General features: G+C 49.8%; 2 protein-coding genes across 2 annotated transcripts in view; both read left to right on the forward strand.

The window, feature by feature from the left end:
- The window catches only part of LOC133360148 (GTPase-activating protein and VPS9 domain-containing protein 1-like), a 126,645-nt gene extending 112,475 nt beyond the window's left edge, over window positions 1-14,170 (forward strand). Inside the window, exon 22 of the transcript XR_009757229.1 lies at window positions 14,135-14,170. The gene's annotated coding sequence lies outside the window, so the exon portion shown is untranslated. The remainder of the gene's footprint in view (window positions 1-14,134) is intronic.
- The window catches only part of LOC133360144 (neurogenic locus notch homolog protein 1-like), a 125,647-nt gene continuing 111,071 nt past the window's right edge, over window positions 12,790-27,365 (forward strand). The window contains exon 1 of the mRNA XM_061578730.1: window positions 12,790-13,247. Coding sequence (XP_061434714.1) covers window positions 13,190-13,247 — 58 coding nt within the window. The 5' untranslated portion in view covers window positions 12,790-13,189. The remainder of the gene's footprint in view (window positions 13,248-27,365) is intronic.

Raw genomic sequence — 27,365 nt, forward strand, 5'->3', positions numbered from 1 at the left:
CTGTGTATGTGTGCGTGTCTCTGAGTGTGTGTGTCTCTGAGTGTGTGTCTGTGTGTGTGTCTCTGAGTGTGTGTGTGTGTTTGTGTGTATGTGTCTGTGTATGTGTGAGTGTGTCTGAGTGTGTGTGTGTCTCTGAGTGTGTGTGGCTGTGTATGTGTGTGTGTCTCTGAGTGTGTGTGTGTCTCTGAGTGTGTGTCTGAGTGTGTGTGTCTCTGAGTGTGTGTGTGTGTCTCTGAGTGAGTCTCTGAGTGTGTGTGTCTCTGAGTGTGTGTGTCTTTCTCTGAGTGTGTGTCTCTCTGTGTGTGTGTGTGTGTCTCTGAGTGTGTGTGGCTGTGAGTGTGTCTGTGTCTCTGAATGTATGTGTCTCTGAGTGTGTGTGTGCGTCTGAGTGTGTGTGTGTGTGTCTGAGTGTGTGTGTGTCTCTGAGTGAGTGTGTGTCTCTGAATGTGTGTGTCTCTGAGTGTGTGTGTCTCTGAGTGTGTTTGTGTCTCTGAGTGAGTGTATGTCTCTGAGTTAGTGTGTGTGTGTCTCTGAGTGTGTGTGTCTTTGAGTGTGCCTGTCTCTGAGTGTGTGTGTGTCTCTCTGAGTGTATGTGTGTCTGAGTGTGTGTCTCTGAGTGTGTGTGTGTCTCTGAGTGTGTGTGTCTCTGTGTGTGTGTCTCTGAGTGTGTGTGTGTCTGTGTGTGTTTGTGTCTGAGTGTGTGTGTGTGTGGGGAGCGGTGGTGTAGCGGTTAGCACGCTGCGCTACGAACCTGGCGACACGGGTTCGATTCCCACTCACGGCCAACACCGGTGACGATTATTTGAACCGGTCCTGGGCCTCCCCTAGGTCGACTCAGCCTCAAATGAGTACCTGGTGCGGTGTGTAAACATCACCACTGGGGAGACAAAGGCGGCCGGGCGTGGTGCTGGCCACCCACCCCCTCGTGTGCCGTGCCGGCCTTCACAGGTGATGCTCGCTAACAGCACTTGCCCCAACAGTCTGTTACAGGCTACACGGGGGGTCTTTGTCTTTGTGTCTGTGTGAATGTGTTCCATTCCCACTGATGTCAGCCAACGCTAGAAAGCATCTCCGATCTAGCTCTGTGAGATCTGCTTCTGCTGGCCACGGCAAAACGTCAGAGCTGTGTCTGCGGCCTCAACTATGTCGACACAGCCCGAAATCAGAACTTAACAGGGACTTAAAACTGTAAACTATATAAAACTATAATTTTATTTATTTGGTAGGTAAGGGCCACTTGAACTATGTAAACTCTTCTTGGTTCTTTCGGTAAAGTCACGTAGAAGGGAAATAATAAAATAGTAAAACATTTACGTAATAAAATACAATTCTCACGACGTTTCGGCCACAACGCAAGCAGCCGTCCTCAGGTGAAGAACAGACCTGTTCTTCACCTGAGGACGGCTGCTTGCGCTGTGGCCGAAACGTCGTGAGAATTGTATTTTATTATGTTTTATTTTTATTATTTTACTATTTCCCTTCTACGTGACTTTACCGAAAGAACCAAGAAGATGAATCCCTGCAGTCACGAAAGCTTTAAATCAAAAATTATTTTATTATGTTTTATTTTTATCATTTTATTATTTCCCTTCTACGTGACTTTACCGAAAGAACCAAGAAGATGAATCCCTGCAGTCACGAAAGCTTTAAATCAAAAATTATTTATTATGTTTTATTTTTATCATTTTATTATTTCCCTTCTACGTGACTTTACCGAAAGAACCAAGAAGATGAATCCCTGCAGTCACGAAAGCTTTAAATCAAAAATTATTTTATTCTGTTTTATTTTTATTATTTTACTATTTCCCTTCTACGTGACTTTACCGAAAGAACCAAGAACATGAATCCCTGCAGTCACGAAAGCTTTAAATCAAAAATTATTTTATTATGTTTTATTTTTATTATTTTACTATTTCCCTTCTACGTGACTTTACCGAAAGAACCAAGAACATGAATCCCTGCAGTCACGAAAGCTTTAAATCAAAAATTATTTTATTATGTTTTATTTTTATCATTTTATTATTTCCCTTCTACGTGACTTTACCGAAAGAACCAAGAGGATGAATCCCTGCAGTCACGAAAGCTGTAAATCAAAAATTATTTTATTATGTTTTATATTTATCATTTTATTATTTCCCTTCTACGTGACTTTACCGAAAGAACCAAGAAGATGAATCCCTGCAGTCACGAAAGAAGCTTTAAATCGAAATTCATGTAAACAAATTCTAGCTCTAACAAGTGGCTTTTAGCATCGTCATCATCATCGTGTAAATGTGTAGCAGCAGCCAAATGCTCTGAACGCGTGCTGTTGATTCTAAACTGTGGAACGAAACTATCAACTATTTAAAACCATTTTATATTTTACCAGGTAAGGCTACCTAGCTATTTTTCAGAAGCGACCTGGCCAACACAAAGCATAAGTCAACCAAGTCGGATCATCATCGTCACCATCGTCACGCATGATGCTGATCATGAATTTGGAGGGAGAAACCGGAGGACCCGGAGAAAAATCCACGCGACCACGGGCAGAGAGAGAGAGACACGCAAACTCGAAATATACAGCAGCAGGCGTCAGGGTCGGGATCGAACCCACGACCTCCTGTACACCAGGCGAGGTAGTTAACATCTCCTAGCCACCGTGATGATGATGATGAGAGAGACACGCAAACTCCAAATATACAGCAGCAGGCGTCAGGGTCGGGATCGAACCCACGACCTCCTGTACACCAGGCGAGGTAGTTAACATCTCCTAGCCACCGTGATAATGATGATGAGAGAGACACGCAAACTCCAAATATACAGCAGCAGGCGTCAGGGTCGGGATCGAACCCACGACCTCCTGTACACCAGGCGAGGTAGTTAACATCTCCTAGCCACCGTGATGATGATGAGATAGAGAGACACGCAAACTCCAAATATACAGCAGGTTTCAGGATTGGGATCGAACCCACGATCTCATGCATACCAGGCGAGGTAGTTAACATCTCCTAGCCCCCGTGATGATGATGAGAGAGAGAGACACGCAAACTCCAAATATACAGCAGCAGGCGTCAAGGGGCCAAGACCTCCTGTATACCAGGAGGAGTTTACCATGGGAGTCCAGTTCACCATGGAAGTCCAGTTCACCATGAGATTCCAGCTGACCATGGAAGTCTAGTTCACCATGGAAGTCCAGTTTACCATGGGAGTCCAGTTCACCATTGAATTCCAGTTCACCATAGAATTCCAGTTCACCATGAGATTCCAGCTGACCATGGAAGTCTAGTTCACCATGGAAGTCCAGTTCACCATGGAAGTCCAGTTCACCATGGAAGTCCAGTTCACCATGGAATTCCAGTTTACCATGGGAGTCCAGTTCACTATGGAATTCCAGTTCACCATGAGATTCCAGCTAACCATGGAAGTCCAGTTCACCATTGAATTCCAGTTCACCATAGAATTCCAGTTCACCATGAGATTCCAGCTGACCATGGAAGTCCAGTTTACCATGGGAGTCCAGTTCACCATGGAAGTCCAGTTTACCATGGAAGTCCAGTTTACCATGGAAGTCCAGTTCACCATGGGAGTCCAGTTTACCATGGGAGTCCAGTTTACCATGGAAGTCAAGTTTACCATGGGAGTCCAGTTTACCATGGAAGTCCAGTTCACCATGGGAGTCCAGTTTACCATGGAAGTCCAGTTTACCATGGAAGTCCAGTTCACCATGGGAGTCCAGTTCACCATGGAAGTCCAGTTTACCATAGAAGTCCAGTTCATCATGGGAGTCCAGTTCACCGTCTCTCGTGTTCACCACGCGTGCGATGCGCGGTTCTTGAAACATTGCAGTTATTTGTGTTGTTGTTGTTGCCGAATTCAAAAAGCAAACGGGGCTCTTGTTGTTGTTGTTGTTTTGGTTGCTCCTCCCACCTCTCTCTCTCCTCTCATCTGTCCGTGTTGTTTTAACTTCAAACTAAGGTAGGAATGCAGTGGTGGGTGGGCGAGCAAGCACCACCCTCACCACCACCACCACCAGCCCACCACAACCACCGCCATCACCCACACCACAACCACCACCAAACCTCCACCACCACCACCACCAAACCTCCACCACCACCCCCACAACCACCACCCCACAACCACCACCACCCCCACAACCACCACAACCCCCACCCCCAACACCACCACCCCCACCACCACCACCACCACCACAACCACCCCCACCACCCCCACAACCACCACCCCCACCACCCCCACCACCACCACAACCACCCCTACCACCATCATTTCCACCACCACCATCCCACAAACCACCACCACCCCCACCACCACCCCCACCACCACCGCCCCCACAACCACCACCACCCCCACCACCACCCCACCTCCTCCCTCCTCCCTCCTCCTCCTCTCGGCCTGACAGCACACAAACCATTCGTGAGCAGTGCCTGTGATTGTTGGTGCCGCGTTTGCTGCTGCTGCTGTTGTTGTTGTTCTAAGATTGTGGCCGGCGTGGGAAATGAATACACAATTTACTCTTCGCACGCTATGCGAGTTGGGAGTTGTGCGATCTTAAACACAGTGAACTATTGTCATCTGCAACAGGTCGTAAGTCCCACTGACCTTATACAAGTGATTTTTGACGACTTGCCACACTTCTCTTGAGATGGCACTTTATTTAAGGCGCGTTCCACTTGGAACCAGGCGGAGATCCACACCGCAACAGCCCCGAGTCTTCCACGCATCTTCCTTTTATACCGACACGAGACCACGCCCCCATTCTCGATCGTTCTCGCTGACTCTGGAAGCTCGCTACACCGGCAGACTCCACCGTCCTCTTCCGTCAGCTGACCACGATCCCTTCTCGATCATTCCCCTAGCCACCAGTCCCTTCACAATCACAGCTGACTCCCCTGTCATTACCTCCCGTGGCCACCAGTCCCTTCGCACTCACAACTGACTCCCCTGTCATTACCTCCCGTGGCCACCAGTCCCTTCACACTCACAACTGACTCCCCTGTCATTACCTCCCGTGGCCACCAGTCCCTTCACGCTCACAACTGACTCCCCTGTCATCACCTCCCGTGGCCACCAGTCCCTTCGCACTCACAACTGACTCCCCTGTCATTACTTCCGTGGCCACCAGTCCCTTCACACTTACAACTGACTCCCGCTGGCATTACTTCCCGTGGCCACCAGTCCCTTCACACTCACAACTGACTCCACTGTCATTACCTCCCGTTGCCACCAGTCCCTTCGCACTCACAGCTGACTCCCCTGTCATTACCTCCCGTGGCCACCAGTCCCTTCACACTCACAACTGACTCCCCTGTCATCACCTCCCGTGGCCACCAGTCCCTTCACACTCACAACTGACTCCCCTGTCATCACCTCCCGTGGCCACCAGTCCCTTCGCACTCACAACTGACTCATCTGTCATTAATTCCCGTGGCCACCAGTCCCTTCGCACTCACAGCTGACTCCCCTGTCATTACCTCCCGTGGCCACCAGTCCCTTCGCACTCACAACTGACTCCCCTGTCATTACCTCCCGTAGCCACCAGTCCCTTCGTACTCACAGCTGACTCCCCTGTCATTACCTCCCGTGGCCACCAGTCCCTTCACACTCACAACTGACTCCCCTGTCATTACCTCCCGTGGCCACCAGTTCCTTCGCACTCACAACTGACTCCCCTGTCATTACCTCCCGTGGCCACTAGTCCCTTCGCACTCACAACTGACTCCCCTGTCATTACCTCCCGTGGCCACTAGTCCCTTCGCACTTACAACTGACTCCCCTGTCATTACCTCCCGTGGCCACTAGTCCCTTCACACTCACAGCTGACTCCCCTGTCATTACCTCCCGTGGCCACTAGTCCCTTCGCACTCACAACTGACTCCCCTGTCATTACCTCCCGTGGCCACCAGTCCCTTCACACTCACAACTGACTCCCCTGTCATTACCTCCCGTGGCCACCAGTCCCTTCGCACTCACAACTGACTCCCCTGTCATTACCTCCCGTGGCCACTAGTCCCTTCGCACTCACAACTGACTCCCCTGTCATTACCTCCCGTGGCCACTAGTCCCTTCGCACTTACAACTGACTCCCCTGTCATTACCTCCCGTGGCCACTAGTCCCTTCACACTCACAGCTGACTCCCCTGTCATTACCTCCCGTGGCCACTAGTCCCTTCGCACTCACAACTGACTCCCCTGTCATTACCTCCCGTGGCCACTAGTCCCTTCACACTCACAGCTGACTCCCATGTCATTACCTCCCATGGCCACCAGTCCCTTCACACTCACAGCTGACTCCCCTGTCATTACCTCCCGTGGCCACTAGTCCCTTCACACTCACAGCTGACTCCCATGTCATTATCTCCCATGGCCACTAGTCCCTTCACACTCACAGCTGACTCCCCTGTATACTTACACAAGTATACTAACAGCAGCACGTGCCCCTAGAGTCTGTTCAGGCTCCCCAACCTCAACCTCCTCCCAGCCTGACCCAGCATGGGTTCTGGAGAGAAATAGATGCGCGAAAAGTTTACCGTCAAGATTTTCTTAGCCAATTGTTCCATTTCGTGAGGTTGTATATCCCTCGCTTAGCTAAGTGACCGCAAGTGAATAACACATTTTAATAAAAATTAAAAAATTCAACGCACGAGTTCCACAATTCTTTCTACGATCGATGAGTTTCAAAAAGTTACTTTATACCCTTCTAGATTACCGCGTGGATTTGTTGAATGTTACCGTTGTTATTTTACATTGGCGGATTACGTACAACACGATTACTCAGCAATGACCTCTCACGCACGATATCATAGCACCTTCCTCACATACCCCCCCTCCCAACGCGTACCCCCTCGATGTCCGTGTACACCCTGGTACATTGCCACACGTACCCCTAAGTGTCCGTGTACTCCCACTGGACATTGCCTACGTGTGCCCCCCCCCCCCAGATGTCTGCATACCCCCCTGGGAGATTTCCACGTGTGCCCCCCAGAGATCCACGTTCCCTCTTGGAGATTTCCACGTGTGCCCCCCAGAGATCCACGTACCCTCTGGGAGATTTCCACGTGTGCCCCGCAGAGATCCACGTACCCTCTGGGAGATTTCCACGTGTGCCCCACAGAGATCCACGTACCCTCTGGGAGATTTCCACGTGTGCCCCCCAGAGATCCACGTACCCTCTGGGAGATTTCCACGTGTGCCCCCCAGAGATCCACGTACCCTCTGGGAGATTTCCACGTGTGCCCCGCAGAGATCCACGTACCCTCTGGGAGATTTCCACGTGTGCCCCGCAGAGATCCACGTACCCTCTGGGAGATTTCCACGTGTGCCCCGCAGAGATCCACGTACCCTCTGGGAGATTTCCACGTGTGCCCCCCAGGGATCAGCATACCCTCTGGGACATTGCCCACGTCTACTACCCAAAGATCCACGTACCCCCCTTGGACATTGCCCACGTTCCCCCCCCCCCCACAGGAATCCGCGTACCCCCCTGGGACATTGAACATTGCCCAGTGTACCCCCCAGAGATCCACGTACCCCCCCCCCCTTCCCGCCCTTGTGGTTGAGAACCACCGCTCCAAGGGGCACCAGACTCTCACGCCGTGCTACGGCATCTCCTGGGTGCCTGGTGGTTTGGGAGAAGGAGTTTAGTTTTTAAATCCTTTATATTAAGTTCGCTTGCGTGCTTGCTTGCTTGCTTAGGACCGTGCAAATCTTTCGGTCGTTTTTTAACCCACTTCCCGTGATCCAATCGAGCTGACATTTTGTACACAGACTCGTTGTGCGAGACAATTAATGTTCGTGAGAATTTTTTTCCAAAATTTTACACTATTTAGGGAAAACAAATTAAATATTTAATTACCAATTGTTTAATACTGGCAGACAATCATCTGACCCATAGGTGGCAGCCATCTCAAGCCAGAGGACGAGAGGACTCTAGCCGCCACGCATATAAAGGATTTAGAGTGAAAAACTTTGTTTTTACGGGTTATACTTATTTGTTGTTATCTCAGCCACCTGAAATTCCATAATTGGCCTAAAGCGGCGGGTCTACGCATTTCTGGGGCTGATGGGGATCATAGAGGCCGTAGGTCAAAGGTCAGGAGGAGAGGTCAGAGTTTGTTCCCAGGTGAGGATTAGAGGGGCAACTTTTGTGATGGACATCGCCCCCACCCCCACCACGCTTGGAGCGTATATTTAAGGTGGTATTTCATTCAGACGCTGTCTCCCCGACAGACCTGGTCTTCACCTGAGGGCGGCTGCTTGCGTTGTGGCCGAAACGTCGTGAGAATTATTTTATTATGTTTTATTTTTTATTATTTTTATTTCCCTTCTACGTGACTTTACCGAAAGAACCAAGAAGATGAATCCCTGCGGTCACGAAAGCTTTAAATCTAAAATTACACATTAGTTACATTTAGTGACTAGGTAACCATTGTCTCTATTTTGCACAACCAGCGTGCGTGTTTGTGTGTGTGTGTTTAATGTTTGCTGCACGACACGGGCTGGAGAAGAGATGGAGTGATGTGGTACGGGAGGACGTGGAGTTGAGTGGACTTGCCGATGAGCGGTACCAGCGGTGTCAAGATCGGCCTCTGTGGAGGAGGAGGTTCGTGAAGGACGCTGCTGCTGCTACTGGGCAGTTGGAGGCAGTCGCCCTCCAACAACAACGGAGGGCAGAGGAGCGACGCTCACAACAACGAGCGGAGCGCCGGGCGGATAAAACGCAGCAAGTTGGCACAGTAGGGGGTACAGCTGGTGGTGCATCTACCGGTCATCTCGGTCAGCCGACCCATGGCACCTGCTGAGTCTGCCCCGAGACCTCCTGCACTTAGCCTGGCACAGTAGGGGGCACAGCTGATGTTGCATCTACCGGTCATCTCAGTCAGCCAACCCACAGCATCTGCTGAGTCTGTCCCGAGACCTCCTGCCAGCAGCGAGCCTTCGACACTTCACGTGGCCTCAAAGTGCACCTAGTCTGGCACATCAGCCGTGGAGACGTCACCGTCACTTAATGGCGAATGGCACGGGTATTGGTGTTGTTTGCTGTTGCTGTTGTAACTCGCTTACCCTGTGCCCCATTCTGGGACACACGCGTGTGTGTGTGACAATAAAACATGAAGAGCTTCATAGCTCATCGGATTCCCTCCCGCGGTATAAATACAGATTCCGACTCTGGCAACATGTTGCTTGGAGCCCCGATGGCAACGTCGTGGCCAGGAGGGAGACAGACAGAGCGAGAGAGTTCGCGTTTGTATTATGACTGCAGGTATTGCGGTCTATGCAAACATGACTCCTTGTAAAAAGGTGTCAGTTTTGTTGCCAGATAGAAGGGTAAAAAACCAATTATCATATTTTTACTGGCAAATGAGGTTCCCATGGTGAGAGTTCGCGTCGTTTTGCCTTTCCTCCTCCTCCGTCGATGAAACGCTCAGACCAGAAGTGGCTTTACCATTTGGTATCAATTCGTTCATGGTTTGCGTGGTCATAGTCGCACCGCTGCTACTGCTGCTACTCGCGGATTGTGGCTGGACCTTAAACTCCCGTTCCTCGGAGGATGCGTGCGCATCGTCGGCCTGCTGATGTGTCCGAAGAGTGCCAAAGAGACACTGTTGATGAGACCCACGTGTGTCGAAACCAATCCTTCAAATGTGCGCACCCAGTGGGGTGGTGTTATAAACATCGCCACTGGGGAGACAAAGGCGGTCGGGCGTGATGGTGCTGGCCACCCACCCACCCCCCGCCGCCACCCTCATTCGTGTGCCGTACCAGGCCTTCGTATGTTCCAAAGAGACGCTGCTGATGAGACTAGATTTGAAGCTTTCGTGACTGCAAGTATTCATATTCTTAGGTCACGTAGGTAAAAAATTAAAATTAATAAAAGTAAAATAAAAAATATATAAAATAAAATTATTATTTTTTTACTTTTATTCATTTTAATTTTCTACCTACGTGACTTTACCGAAAAAAACCTAAGAGTATGCTGATGAGACCCCTGTGTGTCGAAACCAATCACCGCCGCGGTCTTAAATCGAGTTTTCCGATTCTGATGTGTTGCGACATCAGGAGGGCAAAACTGGGCAATTGTGGAGTTTCCGACTCATCGGGACGTGTCGCTTTGACAACTTCCCTTCGCCCGCGGCTCTTTTGAGGATCCTCGCTTTGATCTTTTGAAGCGGCAGCAGCGTCGGCAACTTAACAGCACTGCACCCCCCCTTCCCTGTTTTCCTGAATGACAAAAAAACGTCTTACTCTATTTAAGTGGGGTGCGGGGGGGGGTCATCAGCAACCGTTGTAATTTCGATTGAAAGCTTTCGTGACTGCAGGGATTCATCTTTATGGTTCTTTCGGTAAAGTCACGTAGAATGGAAATAATAAAATAAAAAAAATAAAACATAATAAAAGAATTCTCACAAATTATTTTATTATGTAGTTTTTATTATTTTATTATTATAATAATTCTCACAAATTATTTTATTGTTTTATTTTTTTATTTTATTATTTCCATTCTACGTGACTTTACCGAAAGAACCAAGAAAATGAACTGTTGTTAGTTTCTTTTTTATCTTTTTGTAGGTTTACGGGGCGATTGTTAATTTTATTTGTAAAAAGAAACTTAGAGAAAAAGTATATTTTTCTTCATGTTTAAGGTAAGGCCCCAACTATGTAAGCTCTTTTTCAGACGATATAGTCTCAACGACGTCGCTGATATCGTCATGGTCATGTGGAAATGTCGAGCAGCAGCCAAATATCTCTAAACGCGTGGTGACGACGATTCTAAATGTCGAGGGAAAACCCGGAGAAAAATCCACGCGACCACGGAAAGAGAGACGCAAACTCCAAATATACAGCAGCAGGCGTTAGGGTCGGGATGGAACCCACGACCTCCTGCACACCAGGCGAGGTAGTTAACATCTCCTAGCCACCGTGATGATGATGAGAGAGAGAGAGACACGCAAACTCCAAATATACAGCAGCAGGCGTCAGGGTCGGGATCGAACCCACGACCTCCTGTACACCAGGCGAGGTAGTTAACATCTCATAGCCACCGTGATGATGATGAGAGAGACACGCAAACTCCAAATATACAGCAGCAGGCGTCAGGGTCGGGATGGAACCCACGACCTCCTGTACACCAGGCGAGGTAGTTAACATCTCCTAGCCACCGTGATGATGATGAGAGAGACACGCAAACTCCAAATATACAGCAGCAGGCGTCAGGGTCGGGATGGAACCCACGACCTCCTGTACACCAGGCGAGGTAGTTAACATCTCATAGCCACCGCGGCTAGGAGATGTCGTATCGTTTGACAAGTTCACTTTTGACAAAAACAATAACTTTGCTCACTTCAAAAGGAACGTATGAACTCAATTTTAATTAGTGCTGGAAGTTGCTGGCCGTTTGGCGCTTTGTGGCCATTGGGCATCTGGCTTCATGATGATGATGATGGGACCACAAATCGCTTGTGCCAGGCTAGGTGCACTTTAGTGAAAGATATTCTTTGGTTTTTTCGGTAAAGTCAGGTAGGTAAAAATTTAAAATTAATAAAAGTAGAATCAAAATAAAATAAAAATCACGACGTTTCGGAGGCAACACAAGCTTCCGTCTTCAGGTGGAACCGTCACAGCACGGTAGCTGTATCACTTGATTTTTATTTTATTTTTTAGTAATTTTTTTTTACCTACGTGACTTTATCGAAAAAACCTAAGAATATGAATCCTTGCAGTCACGAAAGCTTCAAATCTAGAATTTAGCGAAAGAACCATGGAATATTATGATTATTTTTCACGAGGACAATTGACCAATGGAACCGCGCTCAGACGAACTTCTCAAATGAATGTTCACGAATTACCACAACAACGAGACGGATATTTAGTCACAAAAAACTCACCGCGGCTGATTAATATTCATGAGCCACAGATCTCCCCCCCCACAACCCCCACCGCCGAGGAGCGTTCGACCAATCAGCGGCGGTCAAAATCTGAGTGTGTTTGACCAATGAAAGGCCTTTAAACATGAATCGTCATGAACCTCGTGAGGCCATCCACAATGAACACTCACCGTGCCTGATTAATATTCATGAGCCACCCATCTCCCCCCGCCACCCCCCCCCCCGCGAAAAGTGTCGACCAATCAGCAGGCGTTCAAAATCTCAGCAACCTCCCCCCCCACCCCACCTCTGGTCATGATATATTAAGCAGATATGAATATTCATGAGGGCGTTTAACCAATGAAAAGCCATTAAAAGTGAATAGTAATGAGCCTCGATGAAGAAAAGCTCACCGTTGCTCATGAATATTCATGAGCCACCCATCTCCCCCCCCGCCCCGCGCGCAAAGAGTCTCGACCAATCAGCGTGCGTTAAAAATCTCAGCAACCCCACCCCCCCCTTTTCTAATGATTTCCGAAGTAGCTAATGAATATTCATGAGGGCGTTCGACCAATCGGCGTGCGTTTCGAAGTAGCTAATGAATATTCATGAGGGCGTTCGACCAATCAGGTGGCGGCTGTGGGTTGATAAAACTGATTAAGTTTGCCGCTCCCCTCCCCACTGGTTAGTCGCGGGAGGTCTGGAGTGCAACGTGAGGAGAGTTTCGCGCTCTCCTCTCTCTCTCCTCTCGTTCTTTTCTTTTAACAAATGTCTCGTCGAAGTTAACCTAATCGTCAAACTCGGGAGGGCGAGGGCGTTTCTTCAACGTTTTCGGTTTAGTTTTTTGCTATTTGGGCGAAGACTTTGCGAAGAAAATCGTCTTGGAAGTCGAGGGGTTGGTTGTTGGTGACAATAATTTGGGGGGGTAGGGGGGGCGGGGACTTTTAAATGTTAAACTAAAAACAATTCTAATTCTCCCCACGCTTAACTAAAATGTTACAATAATCTGGGGGGCGCGGGGCGGACGACACAAATGTAAGAAGATACAATTTTATTTAGAGGAATACAAATTTTAAATGTGTTTGTGTGTGTAAAATTTGGCTTAAACTGCATAAAAAACACGTTGAGGTCGGTGTATAAGTGTGGTACACTAGGAGTGCCTTTGTTACTTGACACGTTAATCGTTAGCGCGGATTTTTCCTCAAGACTTGTGAGAGAGAGCAAGAAAGAAAGAAAGAGTCTTTTGTTAGTTGAATTTTTCAACGTTTTATTTTGTTTTAACAACAAAACAACAACAACAAAAACCATCACATTTCCTCACCGCCGCACCAATGGAGCTACTCCTGTTCGCCCTTCTGTTGGTCACCGTCGTCAGGTCTTCTGCCAAAGGTACGAACACTTAAACACTTAAACACACAAACACATTAATGCGTTACATCTTACCACGCTAAGCGACATTAACAAAGAACAACTTTGGGGTCTTTCGTTAAAGTCACTTAGGATGGGTTCGAATTAATTTTAAAATAAACAAAACTACGACGTTTCGATGGCAGCTAAGTTTTTCGCTCATTGTATTTTATTATAATTAGAACCCAACTCGGTGACTTTAACGAAATACGCTAAAAAAGTCGAGATTTTACGAAGTTTACTGTACACAAAGACAAAGATCCCCCGTGTAGCTGCCGGGGCAAGGGCACTGTAGGTGCACCTGTACCACGCCCGGCCGCCTTTGTCTCTCCAAAGACATACAGCCTTAACAGACTATATTCTTAGGTTGTTTCCGGTAAAGTCACGTAGGTAAAACATCAAAATTAATGAAAATAAAATAAAACAAAAATCACGACGTTTCGGAGGCAACACAGACTTTTGGGAAGTGCTCTAAGTAATCGCCTCTAAAGGCCATCACAGCACCACGCACAGATCAGGTCCTCATTTGAGGCCGAGTCGACCTAGGGGGAGGCTCAGGACCGGTTCGGATTAATCGTCGCTGGTGGTGTCCGTGAGCGGGAATCGAAGCGAATGTTTCGTGGCGCTAACCGCTGCACCACCGCTCCCCACAGGTAAACACCACCATCACCATCAACAACAACAACAACATCATTATCATCATCAACTTCGTGAGACAAAGTCTCTATCCACTGCTAGATGAGAGAGTTGAGAGGAAACGCAAAAAGTTTCGGCGAGGGATGAGATGTGGAGCCGGTTGGGTCAAAGGTTGTGTAAATGGGTCTTGATTTGGAGTCATATTCTTAGGTTTTTTCGGTAAAGTCACGTAGGTAAAACATCAAAATTAATAAAAATAAAATAAAGATCACGACGTTTCGGAGGCATCTTTATTTTATTTTTATTAATTTTGATGTTTTACCTACGTGACTTTACCGAAAAAACCTAAGAATATGAATCCTTGCAGTCACGAAAGCTTCAAATCTAGAATTGATTTGGAGTTTTCGTAAATGCATGAATCCACAACTCTTTGGTTCTTTCGGTAAAGTCACGTAGGTAGAAAAATAAAATATTTAAAACATGTATACCGACGTGAAATATATACCTACGTGACTTTACCGAAAGAACCAAAGAGTATTGGTTTCTGTTGGGGTTTGGCGAAAAACCAAATGTGGTGGTCGTGGTTGATTGAGGGAGGAGATGGAGCGAACTAACGGGGGATGATTGCCCACGACGTTCATCCAGCAGTGGATCGCTCTTCGTGTCACGTGTTGTACACGCGCTGTGTGTGTACTCTACAAAGTAACAGGAAGACCTTCTGTATCCTGTGAACAGATTGTTGGGGCCGGTGCTGTTTGTAGCGAGTAGCAGCCACGCCCGGCCGCCTTTGTCTCCCTTAGTGGGTGACGCTTAACTACACACCGCTACACCGGGTCACTGATTTGAGGCCGAGTCGATCTAGGGGAGAGTCCCCAGGGCCGGTTCGGATAATCGTCACCGATGTTGGTCGTGGTGAGCGGGAATCGAACTCGGGTCACCGGTTTTCGCAGCGTAGCGCGCTAACCGCTGCACCACCGCTCCCCCCGGAACGCACAAAGACAAAGATCCCCCCTCAACAGTATAGCTTTAAGAGACATGGGGGGGGGGGGGGCAAGTGCTGTTAGCGAGTAGCAGCTCCTATGAAGGCCGGGGAGGGTGTGAGTGGGTGGCCAGTACCACACAAAGGCACCCTCAGACGCATAACTCATGGCAATGTTACTGCGCAGTGCGATTTAACGGCGGCACTTGCTCAATCAGCTGCTGGATAGAGGCCCTGAAGAATGTCTTTAGACCATAACTTTTCTCAACTCCCCCCCCTCTCCTTCCACGCTCGTGGGTGCCGGGCGCGAAACGTCGATCACCGCTGATGCTGACCGTTCGTTTCGAACTCGTGACCCCGGGAGGAGACTTCCTAGAGGTTTTGGAACGATTTTCACCATCCAGCAGTGGAGTTAACAAAAGGGGTATGGGGGGGGGGGGCCTGTTGATTTATTTCACCAGTGGAAGCCGCGATCTACCCTACTGCTGGATGAAGGCCGACCCCCCCCCCCCCCCACACGAAGCCCTTTTTACATCTTTCACCATCCCCGCGATGTTCAGGGGCGCGGCGGTGGCTAGGAGATGTTGACTACCTCGCCTGGTATACAGGAGGTCGTGGGTTCGATCCCGACCCTGACGCCGGCTGTTGTATATGTGGAGTTTGCGTGTCACTCTCTCTCATCATCATCACGGTGGCTAGGAGATGTTAACTACCTCGCCTGGTGTGCAGGAGGTCGTGGGTTCGATCCCGACCCTGACGCCTGCTGCTGTATATTTGGAGTTTGCGTGTCTCTCTCTCTCATCATCATCACGGTGGCTAGGAGATGTTAACTACCTCGCCTGGTGTTCAGGAGGTCGTGGGTTCGTTCCCGACCCTGACACCTACTGTATCTTTGGAGTTTGCGTGTCTCTCTCATCATCATCATCACGGTGGTTAGGAGATGTTAACTACCTCGCCTGGTGCACAGGAGGTCGTGGGTTCGATCCCGACCCTGACGCCGGCTGTTGTATATTTGGAATTTGCGTCTCTCTCTCATCATCACGGTGGCAAGGAGATGTTAACTACCTCGCCTGGTATACAGGAGGTCGTGGGTTCGATCCCGACCCTGACGCCGGCTGTTGTATATTTGGAGTTTGCGTGTCTCTCTCTCTCTCATCATCTTCACGGTGACTAGGAGATGTTGACTACCTCGCCTGGTGCGCAGGAGGTCGTGGGTTCGATCCCGATCCTGACGCCGGCTGCTGCTGTATATTTGGAGTTTGCGTGTCTCTCATCATCATCACGGTGAATAGGAGATGTTAACTACCTCGCCTGGTGTACAGGAGGTCGTGGGTTCGATCTCGACCCTGACGCCTGCTGCTGTATATTTGGAGTTTGCCTGTCTCTCTCATCATCATCATCACGGTGACTAGGAGATGTTAACTACCTCGCCAGGTGCACAGGAGGTCGTGGGTTCGATCCCGACCCTGACGCCTGCTGCTGTATATTTGGAGTTTGCCTGTCTCTCTCATCATCATCATCATCACGGTGACTAGGAGATGTTAACTACCTCGCCTGGTGCACAGGAGGTCGTGGGTTCGATCCCGATCCTGACGCCGGCTGCTGTATATTTGGAATTTGCGTGTCTCTTTTCTCTCCCCGTGGCCGCATGGATTTGTCTCTGGGTTTTCCGGTTTTTCCCTCCCACGTTTAGAAGCAACATCACGCGTTCGAGAGTATTTGATTATTGCTATACATTTCCACGTGATGATGATGATAGGCGACTTCGTTTTGTTTGCATTGATTACTGCTATACATTTCCACGTGATGATGATGATGATAATAGTTGTGTTTGCATTTGTGGCCAAGTCGCTTCTGAAAATAAGCTCCAAAACAGCTCAGTGCGCCTTAGCTGGCAAATTAAAAAGTTTAGTTTCATGGATTTACGAGCTCCATATTCCTTACTTTTAAAATAGTTCGCCAACTCTTAAACGACGTTTTGTATGTTCATTGCTATGTTTTCATCACGTTGTTATTATAAAAAATTTCAAGTTAATACCGCAATGGCAAATATGTAACATTCAACGCAAGTACGCACACACACACTTCGCTGGAGTTTTCTGGTGAATTGTTGTTTCGGAACAACGTACAAAGGAGGGTACAATCACAATATGTATCATCACCACCCGCCATGTTCTATCCACTGCTGGACAATATAGCCTCCCCAATGCGCGCACACACATTGAGTTACGTACACGCGCGGCATGGGACCTTGGAGATGGAGCGCTGCATTTGGCGCTGGCTGAGATTCGATTCGCATCGGTGGATGCAAGCTGGTGGTGGGTGATGGAGGTGGTTGAGGGTGGTGGAGGTGGTGGTGGGTGATGGAGGTGATGGAGATGGTGGTGGGTGACGGAGGTGGTGGTGGGTAATGGAGGTGGTGGTGGGTGATGGAGGTGGTGGTGGGTGATGGAGGTGGTGGTGGGTGATGGAGGTGATGGAGATGGTGGTGGGTGACGGAGGTGGTGGTGGGTGATGGAGGTGGTGGTGGGTGGTGGAGGTGGTGGTGGGTGGTGGAGGTGGTGGTGGGTGATGGAGGTGGTGGTGGGTGGTGGAGGTGGTGGTGGGTGGTGGAGGTGGTGGTGGGTGATGGATGTGGTGGTGGGTGATGGAGGTGATGGAGATGGTGGTGACGGAGGTGGTGGTGGGTGACGGAGGTGGTGGTGGGTGACGGAGGTGGTGGTGGGTGACGGAGGTGGTGGTGGGTGGTGGTGGTGGTGGTGGGTGATGGAGGTGGTGGTGGGTGGTGGAGGTGGTGGTGGGTGATGGAGGTGGTGGTGGGTGATGGAGGTGGTGGTGGGTGATGGAGGTGGTGGTGGGTGATGGAGGTGGTGGTGGGTGATGGAGGTGATGGAGATGGTGGTGGGTGACGGAGGTGGTGGTGGGTGATGGAGGTGGTGGTGGGTGATGGAGGTGGTGGTGGGTGGTGGAGGTGGTGGTGGGTGATGGAGGTGATGGAGATGGTGGTGGGTGACGGAGGTGGTGGTGGGTGATGGAGGTGGTGGTGGGTGATGGAGGTGGTGGTGGGTGATGGAGGTGGTGGTGGGTGATGGAGGTGGTGGTGGGTAATGGAGGTGGTGGTGGGTGATGGAGGTGGTGGTGGGTGATGGAGGTGATGGAGATGGTGGTGGGTGACGGAGGTGGTGGTGGGTGATGGAGGTGGTGGTGGGTGATGGAGGTGGTGGTGGGTGGTGGAGGTGGTGGTGGGTGATGGAGGTGATGGAGATGGTGGTGGGTGACGGAGGTGGTGGTGGGTGATGGAGGTGGTGGTGGGTGATGGAGGTGGTGGTGGGTGATGGAGGTGGTGGTGGGTGATGGAGGTGGTGGTGGGTGGTGGAGGTGGTGGTGGGTGATGGAGGTGATGGAGGTGGTGGTGGGTGACGGAGGTGGTGGTGGGTGACGGAGGTGGTGGTGGGTGATGGAGGTGGTGGTGAGTGGTGGTGGTGGGTGGTGGAGGTGGTGGTGGGTGGTGGAGGTGGTGGTGGGTGGTGGAGGTGGTGGTGGGTGATGGATGTGGTGGTGGGTGATGGAGGTGGTGGGTGACGGAGGTGGTGGTGGGTGACGGAGGTGGTGGTGGGCGACGGAGGTGGTGGTGGGCGACGGAGGTGGTGGTGGGCGACGGAGGTGGTGGTGGGCGACGGAGGTGGTGGTGGGCGACGGAGGTGGTGGTGGGCGACGGAGGTGGTGGTGGGTGATGGAGGTGGTGGGTGACGGAGGTGGTGGTGGGTGACGGAGGTGGTGGTGGGTGATGGAGGTGGTGGTGGGTGATGGAGGGGGGGTGGAGGCCTTCATCCAGCAGTGGATTGACCCTGGTCACCGCCCGAGGAGTTTGCGTGTCTGGGCTGAACGATTAATCGATTTTAAATCGATTAATCGCAATTTAAAACAATTATAATCGCAAAGGCTGCGATTTTTTGCGATTTGAAAAGTCCTCTTACTTTCTTATTGCAATTGTTTTATTATTATTTATTGAACTTAATTGTTCTGTTTGCTTGTTCTATTTCAATTACACATTTTTTATAAATCCATGTTGGAAACAATTCATATATTTTAAGTTCTCATCCTTGCATTAGAATATAAAGAGCAGTTCATATGTTGATGATATCATGTGGTAATGCTCCATCACACGTTTTAAATCTATTACACAGTAAAGCTTGACTTGAAACATTTTTATCGCAAATAAAATTCGCAATATCTGCCAGAAAAATCTCAAATTCGATATTTTCCCCAAACCGTTCAGCCCTCGTTGGCATCACGCTCGCGAGTTCAAACTCGTGGTGGTTTTGAGTTTATTCTGAACTCGCGTCTTTCACAACCTCTGCTCGTTGTCGTCGTGTGTGTAGTTGGTTGTCATTCCCTCCCCCGCCGCACCTCCGATCAGCCGCCGCGGTTGTGCTACGTACGGTGCGAAAGAAGTTGTCACATTTGTGGCAACGAGCTTCATAGCTCATCGGATTCCTCGAGGTGTGAAAGTGAATGTTGCCATTCGGGAGCGAGTGGGTTTATCAAGCGAATAAATCCGTGGAAGAGTTTGTGTGAAGGACTCTTTTGTGGTGGTGTTTAAGTGTTAGGTGGCATACCAGCGTTTACTGATCTGGCCAATGGACCACTGCCGAACAACCCCCCCACCTACGTGCAAGATTTCTAAACAAGATTTAGACGCTGTCGCCTCGACAGACCTGGTCTTCACCTGAGGACGGCTGCTTGTGTTGTGGCCGAAACGTCGTGAGAATTATTTTATAATGTTTTATTATTTTATTACTTCCCTTCTACGTGACTTTACCGAAAGAACCAAGAAGATGAATCCCTGCAGTCACGAAAGCTTTAAATCGAAATTTAAGTCCCCTCGCCTCGAATTACACCCGAGGCTATTGGGCGGGCGGGCGGGGGGGGCTGGTGCCCTCATCCAGCAGTGGAACGAATTTGTCATCAGTTATTGTGTAGTGTTTGTTGTTCCATTCATTGGCTACCACATTGAGATAAGCCCCCCCCCTCCTCCCCCCTTAACTTGTATTTAAGAACTTGTATCTTGGAATTTTTGCTTCACTTGATACAGTAAATTTAGCTTTGACGGTCCCACCTGATGACGGAGACTTGTGTTGCCTCCGAAACGTCGTGATTTGTTATTTTACTTTTATTTTACTTTCATTAATTATAATGTAATTTTTTACCTACGTGACTTTACCGAAAAAACCTAAGAGTATGAATCCTTGCAGTCACGAAAGCTTTAAATCTAGAATGTTGTTGTTATGGTTGTGGTGGTGGTGGTGTTGATGGTGGTGGTGGTGGGATGACACTCCCCAAACTTCCCCCGATCCCCCACCACCACCCCATCCCAGTGAGCGAGGCGTTGTCAGAGACTTGAACCGGTCTCTCCTCGCCTTGGCTGGGAGCCGTGTGCGTGTCACCGGTACAGTCGATGCCCTGCAGGGGAACTCCTCCACGTATGTCGGCAAAATGTGTTGGTACTTGTTCAGAATGTTGTAGCCAGGCACAGAGAGAGAGAGAAGGAGGAAGGGGGGTGGGCGAGTGGATTTTTAATATTTTATTTGTCAAGGCACGTACGGTCCTTCCCCTCCACCAACTAAGCTGCTGCTGCTGCTGCTACGCTGTTGTAGATGGTTTTCAGAAGCGGCTTTGCTCATCGCAAACTACGATGCAACTATCACGGAAGTGGTTTATCTTGTGCGGGAAGTCGGGGGGGGGGATTTATCACAGCCAGATGTTAGCTACCTCTCCAGGCGATCGAGCGAACGCAACATTCTAGATTTGAAGCTTTCGTGACTGCAAGGATTCATACTCGCACGCCACAGAAAAATTACCTACGTAAAGTCACGTAGGTAAAAAATAAAATAAATGAAAAATCTAAATTAAATCACTGTCGTGATTTTGCCGTGGCGTGTTCCACATGAATTCGGAGGCTTTTGTTGCTTCCGAAACGTCGTGATTGAATTTAGTTGTTTTCATTTATTTTATTACCAAAGAGTACGAACGCAACATTTTGGCAGCACGAGTAGGACTGAGCGGCGTAGCAGCAGCAGCATCATCATCATCGCACAAGGCATTGGGATACTGCTGGATGCTAGCCAACCTGCATCTCGTGCACGTTATAGCCGACCGAGCTTTTCTCATCGCTAGTATTTGTTTATATGTTCTTTAAATGTTTTGCGTTGAGTCTGGCTCTGCCGACTTCTTGTCCCGAGTGTGAAGGCGGCATTTGGGATCGTCGTCAACAATGCCCTGCGGTTATTGAGACCGACTTTGGGGGGTTGGCGGGGGTCACAAAAAAAATGCTCGTAGATAGGTCAAGTGGGCTTTACCTGGTAAGAATAAGTTTTACTTTCTCTGGCAATTTAAAGCGGTTCAGATGTTACAAACACAAAACCGAAAGCTTTTGTAAGGAATCATGTCTGCATCGAACGCACATCTTGTGGTGAGCATGCAAACAACACATCTTAACGCCTGTTTTATTTTAACATCTTCTTAACGCAACAGTTTTATAGTCAGAAAGGGTGAAACCTATTCTTATATTTTTCTTCTTGGTTCTTTCGGTAAAGTCACGTAGAAGGGAAATAATAAAATAATAAAAATAAAACATTAAATAATTCTCACGACGTTCCACAACTAGTGACTAATCCCATATCTGCATTTCCCATAAATATGCTAAATTCCTATTGATATGCTAATAATTTTGTCAAGGCGCCCTTCCCCCCTCCAACCCAGCTTAAATATACGCTGCCAAGCTTGGTGGTGTTCATTCAGACGCTGTCTTTCCGACAGACCTGTTCACCTGAGGACGGCTGCTTGCGTTGTGGCCGAAACGTCGTGATGATTATTTTATTATGTTTTATTTTTATTATTTTATTATTTCCCTTCTACGTGACTTTCCCGAAAGAACCAAGAAGATGAATTCCTACAGTCACGAAAGCTTTAAATCGAAACCTATTCTTATATTGTGATATTGGCAAGGGATGTCCCATGATGTAGCTCCTGACCTCGAGGTATACATGTCCTGAAGGTGTCATTGTGTTTGTGATGTTCGCCTATTGGCGTCCTTTGGACTAATGTTGTCTGAGACTAGGCTCTAAAGAAAGCTGTCTCTGGTGAGGACCAATCGGTTTCAAAGACCGTGCATCATATACTATCAACAACAAGGCAACTCCTATGACTAATTGGGAATGGGACGCAAGCGTAGGATTGATCACCCTGTCGCTGGCCGCCTTTGGGGAGGGTGTATAGTATGAAAGGCCGAAACACCCTAGGAACCAAAGGTTCACTACTGACGATGCGCTCCCCAAATATCACCAGGCTCACTGTTCATGAACTCTTGGAAGTGCTTGCACAAAGGATAGCAACATCTCATCCTGTGTTCTTGGAATCAGAGCATGTGTTTTGTTTGCATGTTCACAACAAGTTTGTGTGGTTGATGCAGACATAATTCCTTGATAAAGGTTTCAGTCAGTTGTTTTAACATCTTAACACAACTGTTTTATGTCCAGAAAGGGTAAAACCTATTCTTATATTGTGATCCTGGCAATGGAGGTCCCATGATGTAGCTGGTAAATTAAAATATAGTTTAGTTTTATTAGAATTGTTTTCTGATTTACTTTGCACCCCTATCGTGTGTTGTTGTTGTTGTTGTAGTAATGTTTGGACCCCCGTCGCCCCACTGGACATCTGTAACACGAAAAACGCTTCATAGCTCATCGGATTCCCTCCTGCAGTATAAATGCAGATTCGCAACATGTTGCTTGGAGCCCCGATGGCAACGTCGTGGCCAGGAGAGAGACAGACCGAGCGAGAGAGTTCACGTCGTTTTGCCTTTCCTCCGTCGATGGAACGCCCAGACCTGAAGTGGCTTTACCATTTGGTGTCCATTAGTTCATGGTTTGCGTGGCCAGAGTCTCACCGCTGCTACTGCTGCTGCTCGCGGATCGTGGCTGGACCTTAAACTCCCGTTCCTTGGAGGAGGCGTGCACATCGTCGGCCTGATGATGTGTCCGATGCGGTCGACGATTTGCGGCGGCGGCGGCGGCGGCGAAGATTGCCAAAGAGACACTGCTGATGAGAAACCGTGTGTCGAAACCAATCCCTCAAACGTGGGTACCCTGTGCGGCGGGGTTGTTAAACATCGCCGCTGTGGATACAAAGGCGGTCGGGCGTGGTGGTGGTGGTGGTGGTGCTGGCCACCCCACACCCCTCGCTTCGTGTGCCGTGCCGGCCTTCGTAGGTGCAGGTGCTCGCTAAACAGCCCTTGCCCCAACAGTCTGTTGAGGCTACACGGTGGGGGGCGGGGGGGTGTCTTTGTCTTTGTCGTAACCAGACCCAGGACATTGGTGGAGGCAGCCGAGATAAGAGTCTCCTGAAGTGATGTTGCAGTACTGCCGAGGATGGAATGTGTAAACACGTTTGCGACGTGAAGAGGCAGACACGGAAAGTGGCCGCGTTGTCTGCTTATTTAATCCGCGCTCTGTTTGAAGAAGTTCCATTTCTCCATCGCCTCCCCCCCCACCCCCTAAACAAACCAATAAAGTGGTTTGCTCCAAAGTAATTGTCGTGCACCTGGGTAAACCCAGCATGTTCAAAGGGGGGGGAGTGGTGGGTTGAGTGGTTGAGCCCGCGGGGCAGTTTACAAATGCCTATAGACCCTGATGGAAATGGTTTCTTCCAGAGTCGTTTGCGTGCGCTGCGCGCCACACCTTAAGAGAGGTCCATTAAATACTTTGACTTTGTTGGACACTCTCTGCAGGTGTCTCTGCGTCAGCCGTGGAACGTACTTTGTTCTATGAAGGAATTGTCGGGCAGTGGTGCTCGCAGCGTGAGCAGGAGGGAGAGATTGTATCCCACCCCAAGTATCTAAAGTGGGGATTTGGTGGGGGGGGTCATGGGAAAATTAAATATGTTGTGCATCAATTATCAGATCACAAATCATCATCGTCATCAGGCATGGCAAGTCTGTTTTGTCTCACCCACGCTCCGGTTCCGCCACCACCAAACACTGCAGGTCACACGCAACACAATTCACTTGCACGCTCACCCGTCCACTGACTCGCCCACTCACACACTCATCCACTCACTCGCCCACTCACTTGCCACACTGCAGGTCACACACAACACAATTCACTTGCACGCTCACCCGTCAACTCACTTGCCCACTCACTCACCCACTCGCCCATTCACCCACTCACTCACCCACTCACTTGCCACATTGCAGGTCACACACAACACAATTCACTTGCACACTCACCCGTTCACTCACTCGCCCACTCACTCACCCACTCACTCACCCACTCACTCACCCACTCACTCGCCACACTGCAGGTCACACACAACACAATTCACTTGCACGCTTACCCGACCACTCGCTTGCCCACTCACCCGCCCACTCACCCACTCGCCCACTCACTCACCCTCTCACTCGCCCTCTCACTCGCCACACTGCAGGTCACACGCAACACAATTCACTTACACGCTCACCCGTCCACTCGCTTGCACACTCACCCACTCGCCCATTCACCCACTCGTTCACCCACTCACTTGCTAAGTCATTCACCCACTCACTCACTCAGCCACTCACTCACCCACTCGTTCACCCACTCACTTGCTAAGTCACTCACCCACTCATTCAGCCACTCACTCACCCACTCACTTGCTAAGTCACTCACCCACTCACTCACTCAGCCACTCACTCACCCACTCGTTCACCCACTCACTTGCTAAGTCACTCACTCACTCAGCCACTCACTCACCCACTCGTTCACCCACTCACTTGCTAAGTCACTCACTCACTCAGCCACTCATTCACCCACTCATTCACCCACTCACTTGCTAAGTCACTCACCCACTCGTTCACCCACTCGTTCACCCACTCGTTCACCCACTCACTTGTTAAGTCACTCAGCCACTCACTCACCCTCTCACTTGCCAACTCACCCGCTCGCTCACCACTGCAGGTCACTCACAACACACTCACTTGCACACTCGCTGGAGACACGCGTTACGCTGTTATCCGTTACACCTTTGCGATTGCTCTTTGGTGCTGGCCACTTGATGCCCTGTGGGCCCTGCACTCGGCAACTATCATCCACTGCTGGATGAAACCCTTCTGACGGCCACCACTTAAGGAATCCTTTCGAAACAGCAATGCCCATCTTGCACAGGAGGCACCCACATCGTTCCATCTCTTCCTCCGGCGTGCATGGAGGGCGAGCACACTATGGTGACTATGAGATGTTAACGACCTCGCCTGGTGTACAGGAGGTTGTGGGTTAGATCCCGACCCTGACGCCTGCTGCTGCTGTATATTTGGAGTTTGCGGTGTCTCTCTTTCTCTCATCATCATCATCACGGTGGCTAGGAGATGTTGACTACCTCGCCTGGTGTACAGGAGGTCGTGGGTTAGATCCCGACCCTGACGCCTGCTGCTGTATATTTGGAGTTTGCGGTGTCTCTCTTTCTCTCATCTTCATCATCACGGTGGCTAGGAGATGTTGACTACCTCGACTGGTGTACAGGAGGTCGTGGGTCGGATCCCGACCCTGACGCCTGCTGCTGTATATTTGGAGTTTGCGGTGTCTCTCTTTCTCTCATCATCATCATCACGGTGGCTAGGAGATGTTGACTACCTCGCCTGGTGTACAGGAGGTCGTGGGTTGGATCCCGACCCTGACGCCTACTGCTGTATATTTCGAGTTTGCGTCTCTCTCACACCCCGTGATCACGTGGATTTTTCTCGGGGTTCCTCCAGTTTTTACCTCCCACATTTTAGAACCAACGTCACGCGTTCAGAGTATTTGTCTATTGCTATAGATTTCACACACGACGACGACTATGATAAGCCACTCCGTTGAAGAGGTGATTTGTGATGGCCGGGGGGGGTTCGTTTCTCGCAAAATAAATATCCGTGTAGCTCAGTGAGGTGGCCTTACCGAGTAAAATATAAAAAAGTTAAATGGTGATTTTATAACCGGAGACGTTGACCCCCCCCAGTGGTTTCCTGCCCCCTCTCCGCCGGTGGCGCTATCCGAGCCCCAGCGCGGCCTGCGGGACGCCGCAGACTCCTGCACGTTCCGCCGCTGTTCGCCACCGTGATGATGATGATGAGAGAGAGACACGCAAACTCCAAATATACAGCAGCAGGCGTCGGGGTTGGGATCGAACCCACGAACCTCCTGTACACCAGGCGAGGTAGTTGACATCTCCTAGCCACCGTGATGATGATGATGATGAGAGAAAGAGAGACACGCAAACTCCAAATATACAGCAGCAGGCGTCAGGGTCGGGATATAACCCACGACCTCCTGTACACCAGGCGAGGTAGTTAACATCTCCTCGCCACCGTGATGATGATGAGAGAGAGAGACACACACAAACTCCAAATATACAGCAGCAGGCATCAGGGTCGTGATCGAACCCACGACCTCCTGCACACCAGGCGAGGTAGTTAACATCTCCTAGCCACCGTGATGATGATGAGAGAGAGAGAAACACGCAAACTCCAAATATACAGCAGCAGGCATCTGGGTCGGGATCATCATCATCATCATCGTCGCCGCTCATCCATCACTCCAGAGGACAAACGTCGCGTCGCAAAAGCGGGCGAGCATTTCGCCGGATCAACTTGGATGCGTGGTGTTTCATCCTTCGGTTTTTCTTTCTGTTGTCGTCGTCGTTGTTGTTGTCGTTGTTGTTGTGTTGCGTGGTGTGTCGAGCAGCACTGACAACTGCAATTACATGGGGAGCGGCCGTTCGTTTTCTCTTCTTTAATTGCTATGATCGTGACCGCTGCGGTGTGGCAAATCAGGTCACGCTCTTAATCGCGGAAATTTGCAAACGACCCACGACCAAATTGCAGCGCGTTTAATCGCCGTGGCCCCGGCGCTGCCGTGCGGATAAGTTTTTTGGGCGGCTTTCGATGGCTGGGAATGCTGCGACTTTAATCTGCCCAGAGCACAGAGACGGGGCCACGGGGCGAAATCTCTAAGGGGTTTTGAGTCTGAGCCGGCGGTCTGAGATTAAAAGTGGGTTCTTAAGTGTAGAGAGCGGGGTGGTGGTGGGGGGTGTGGGGGTTATTGGATCATCTTTGACCAAAGTTACATGGCCCTGATCTCCCCCAGCCCCCACCCCTCCCCCCGCCCCCTCCCCCAGGTAACCCACGGTTAACCCGATCGGGCAGGGGCTCAAACTGCGAGACACTCTGGCCAACGTGTAGGAGGGTTTAGGCCAACGGTGGAAGAGTAGGCCAACAACACCCTCGAGAGATGGGGTAGGGGGGTGGGTGGGGGGCGGGCGGGCCCCCCCCCCTTTTTCTAGTATACCCCCCTTACAATTTGGATGCTTCTTTCGTCGGCGGCGGTGGCGTGCGTGAGCGAATCGGTCGCAAAGATCCTGGAGTGAATTTTCCTATAGACCTCCTACCCCTCTCCCCCCCCCCTCTATGCCCCCTC

Source organism: Lethenteron reissneri, chromosome 67, assembly GCF_015708825.2.
Source record: "Lethenteron reissneri isolate LAM-NWPU_2019-01 chromosome 67, ASM1570882v1, whole genome shotgun sequence".
Taxonomy (NCBI): domain Eukaryota; kingdom Metazoa; phylum Chordata; class Hyperoartia; order Petromyzontiformes; family Petromyzontidae; genus Lethenteron; species Lethenteron reissneri.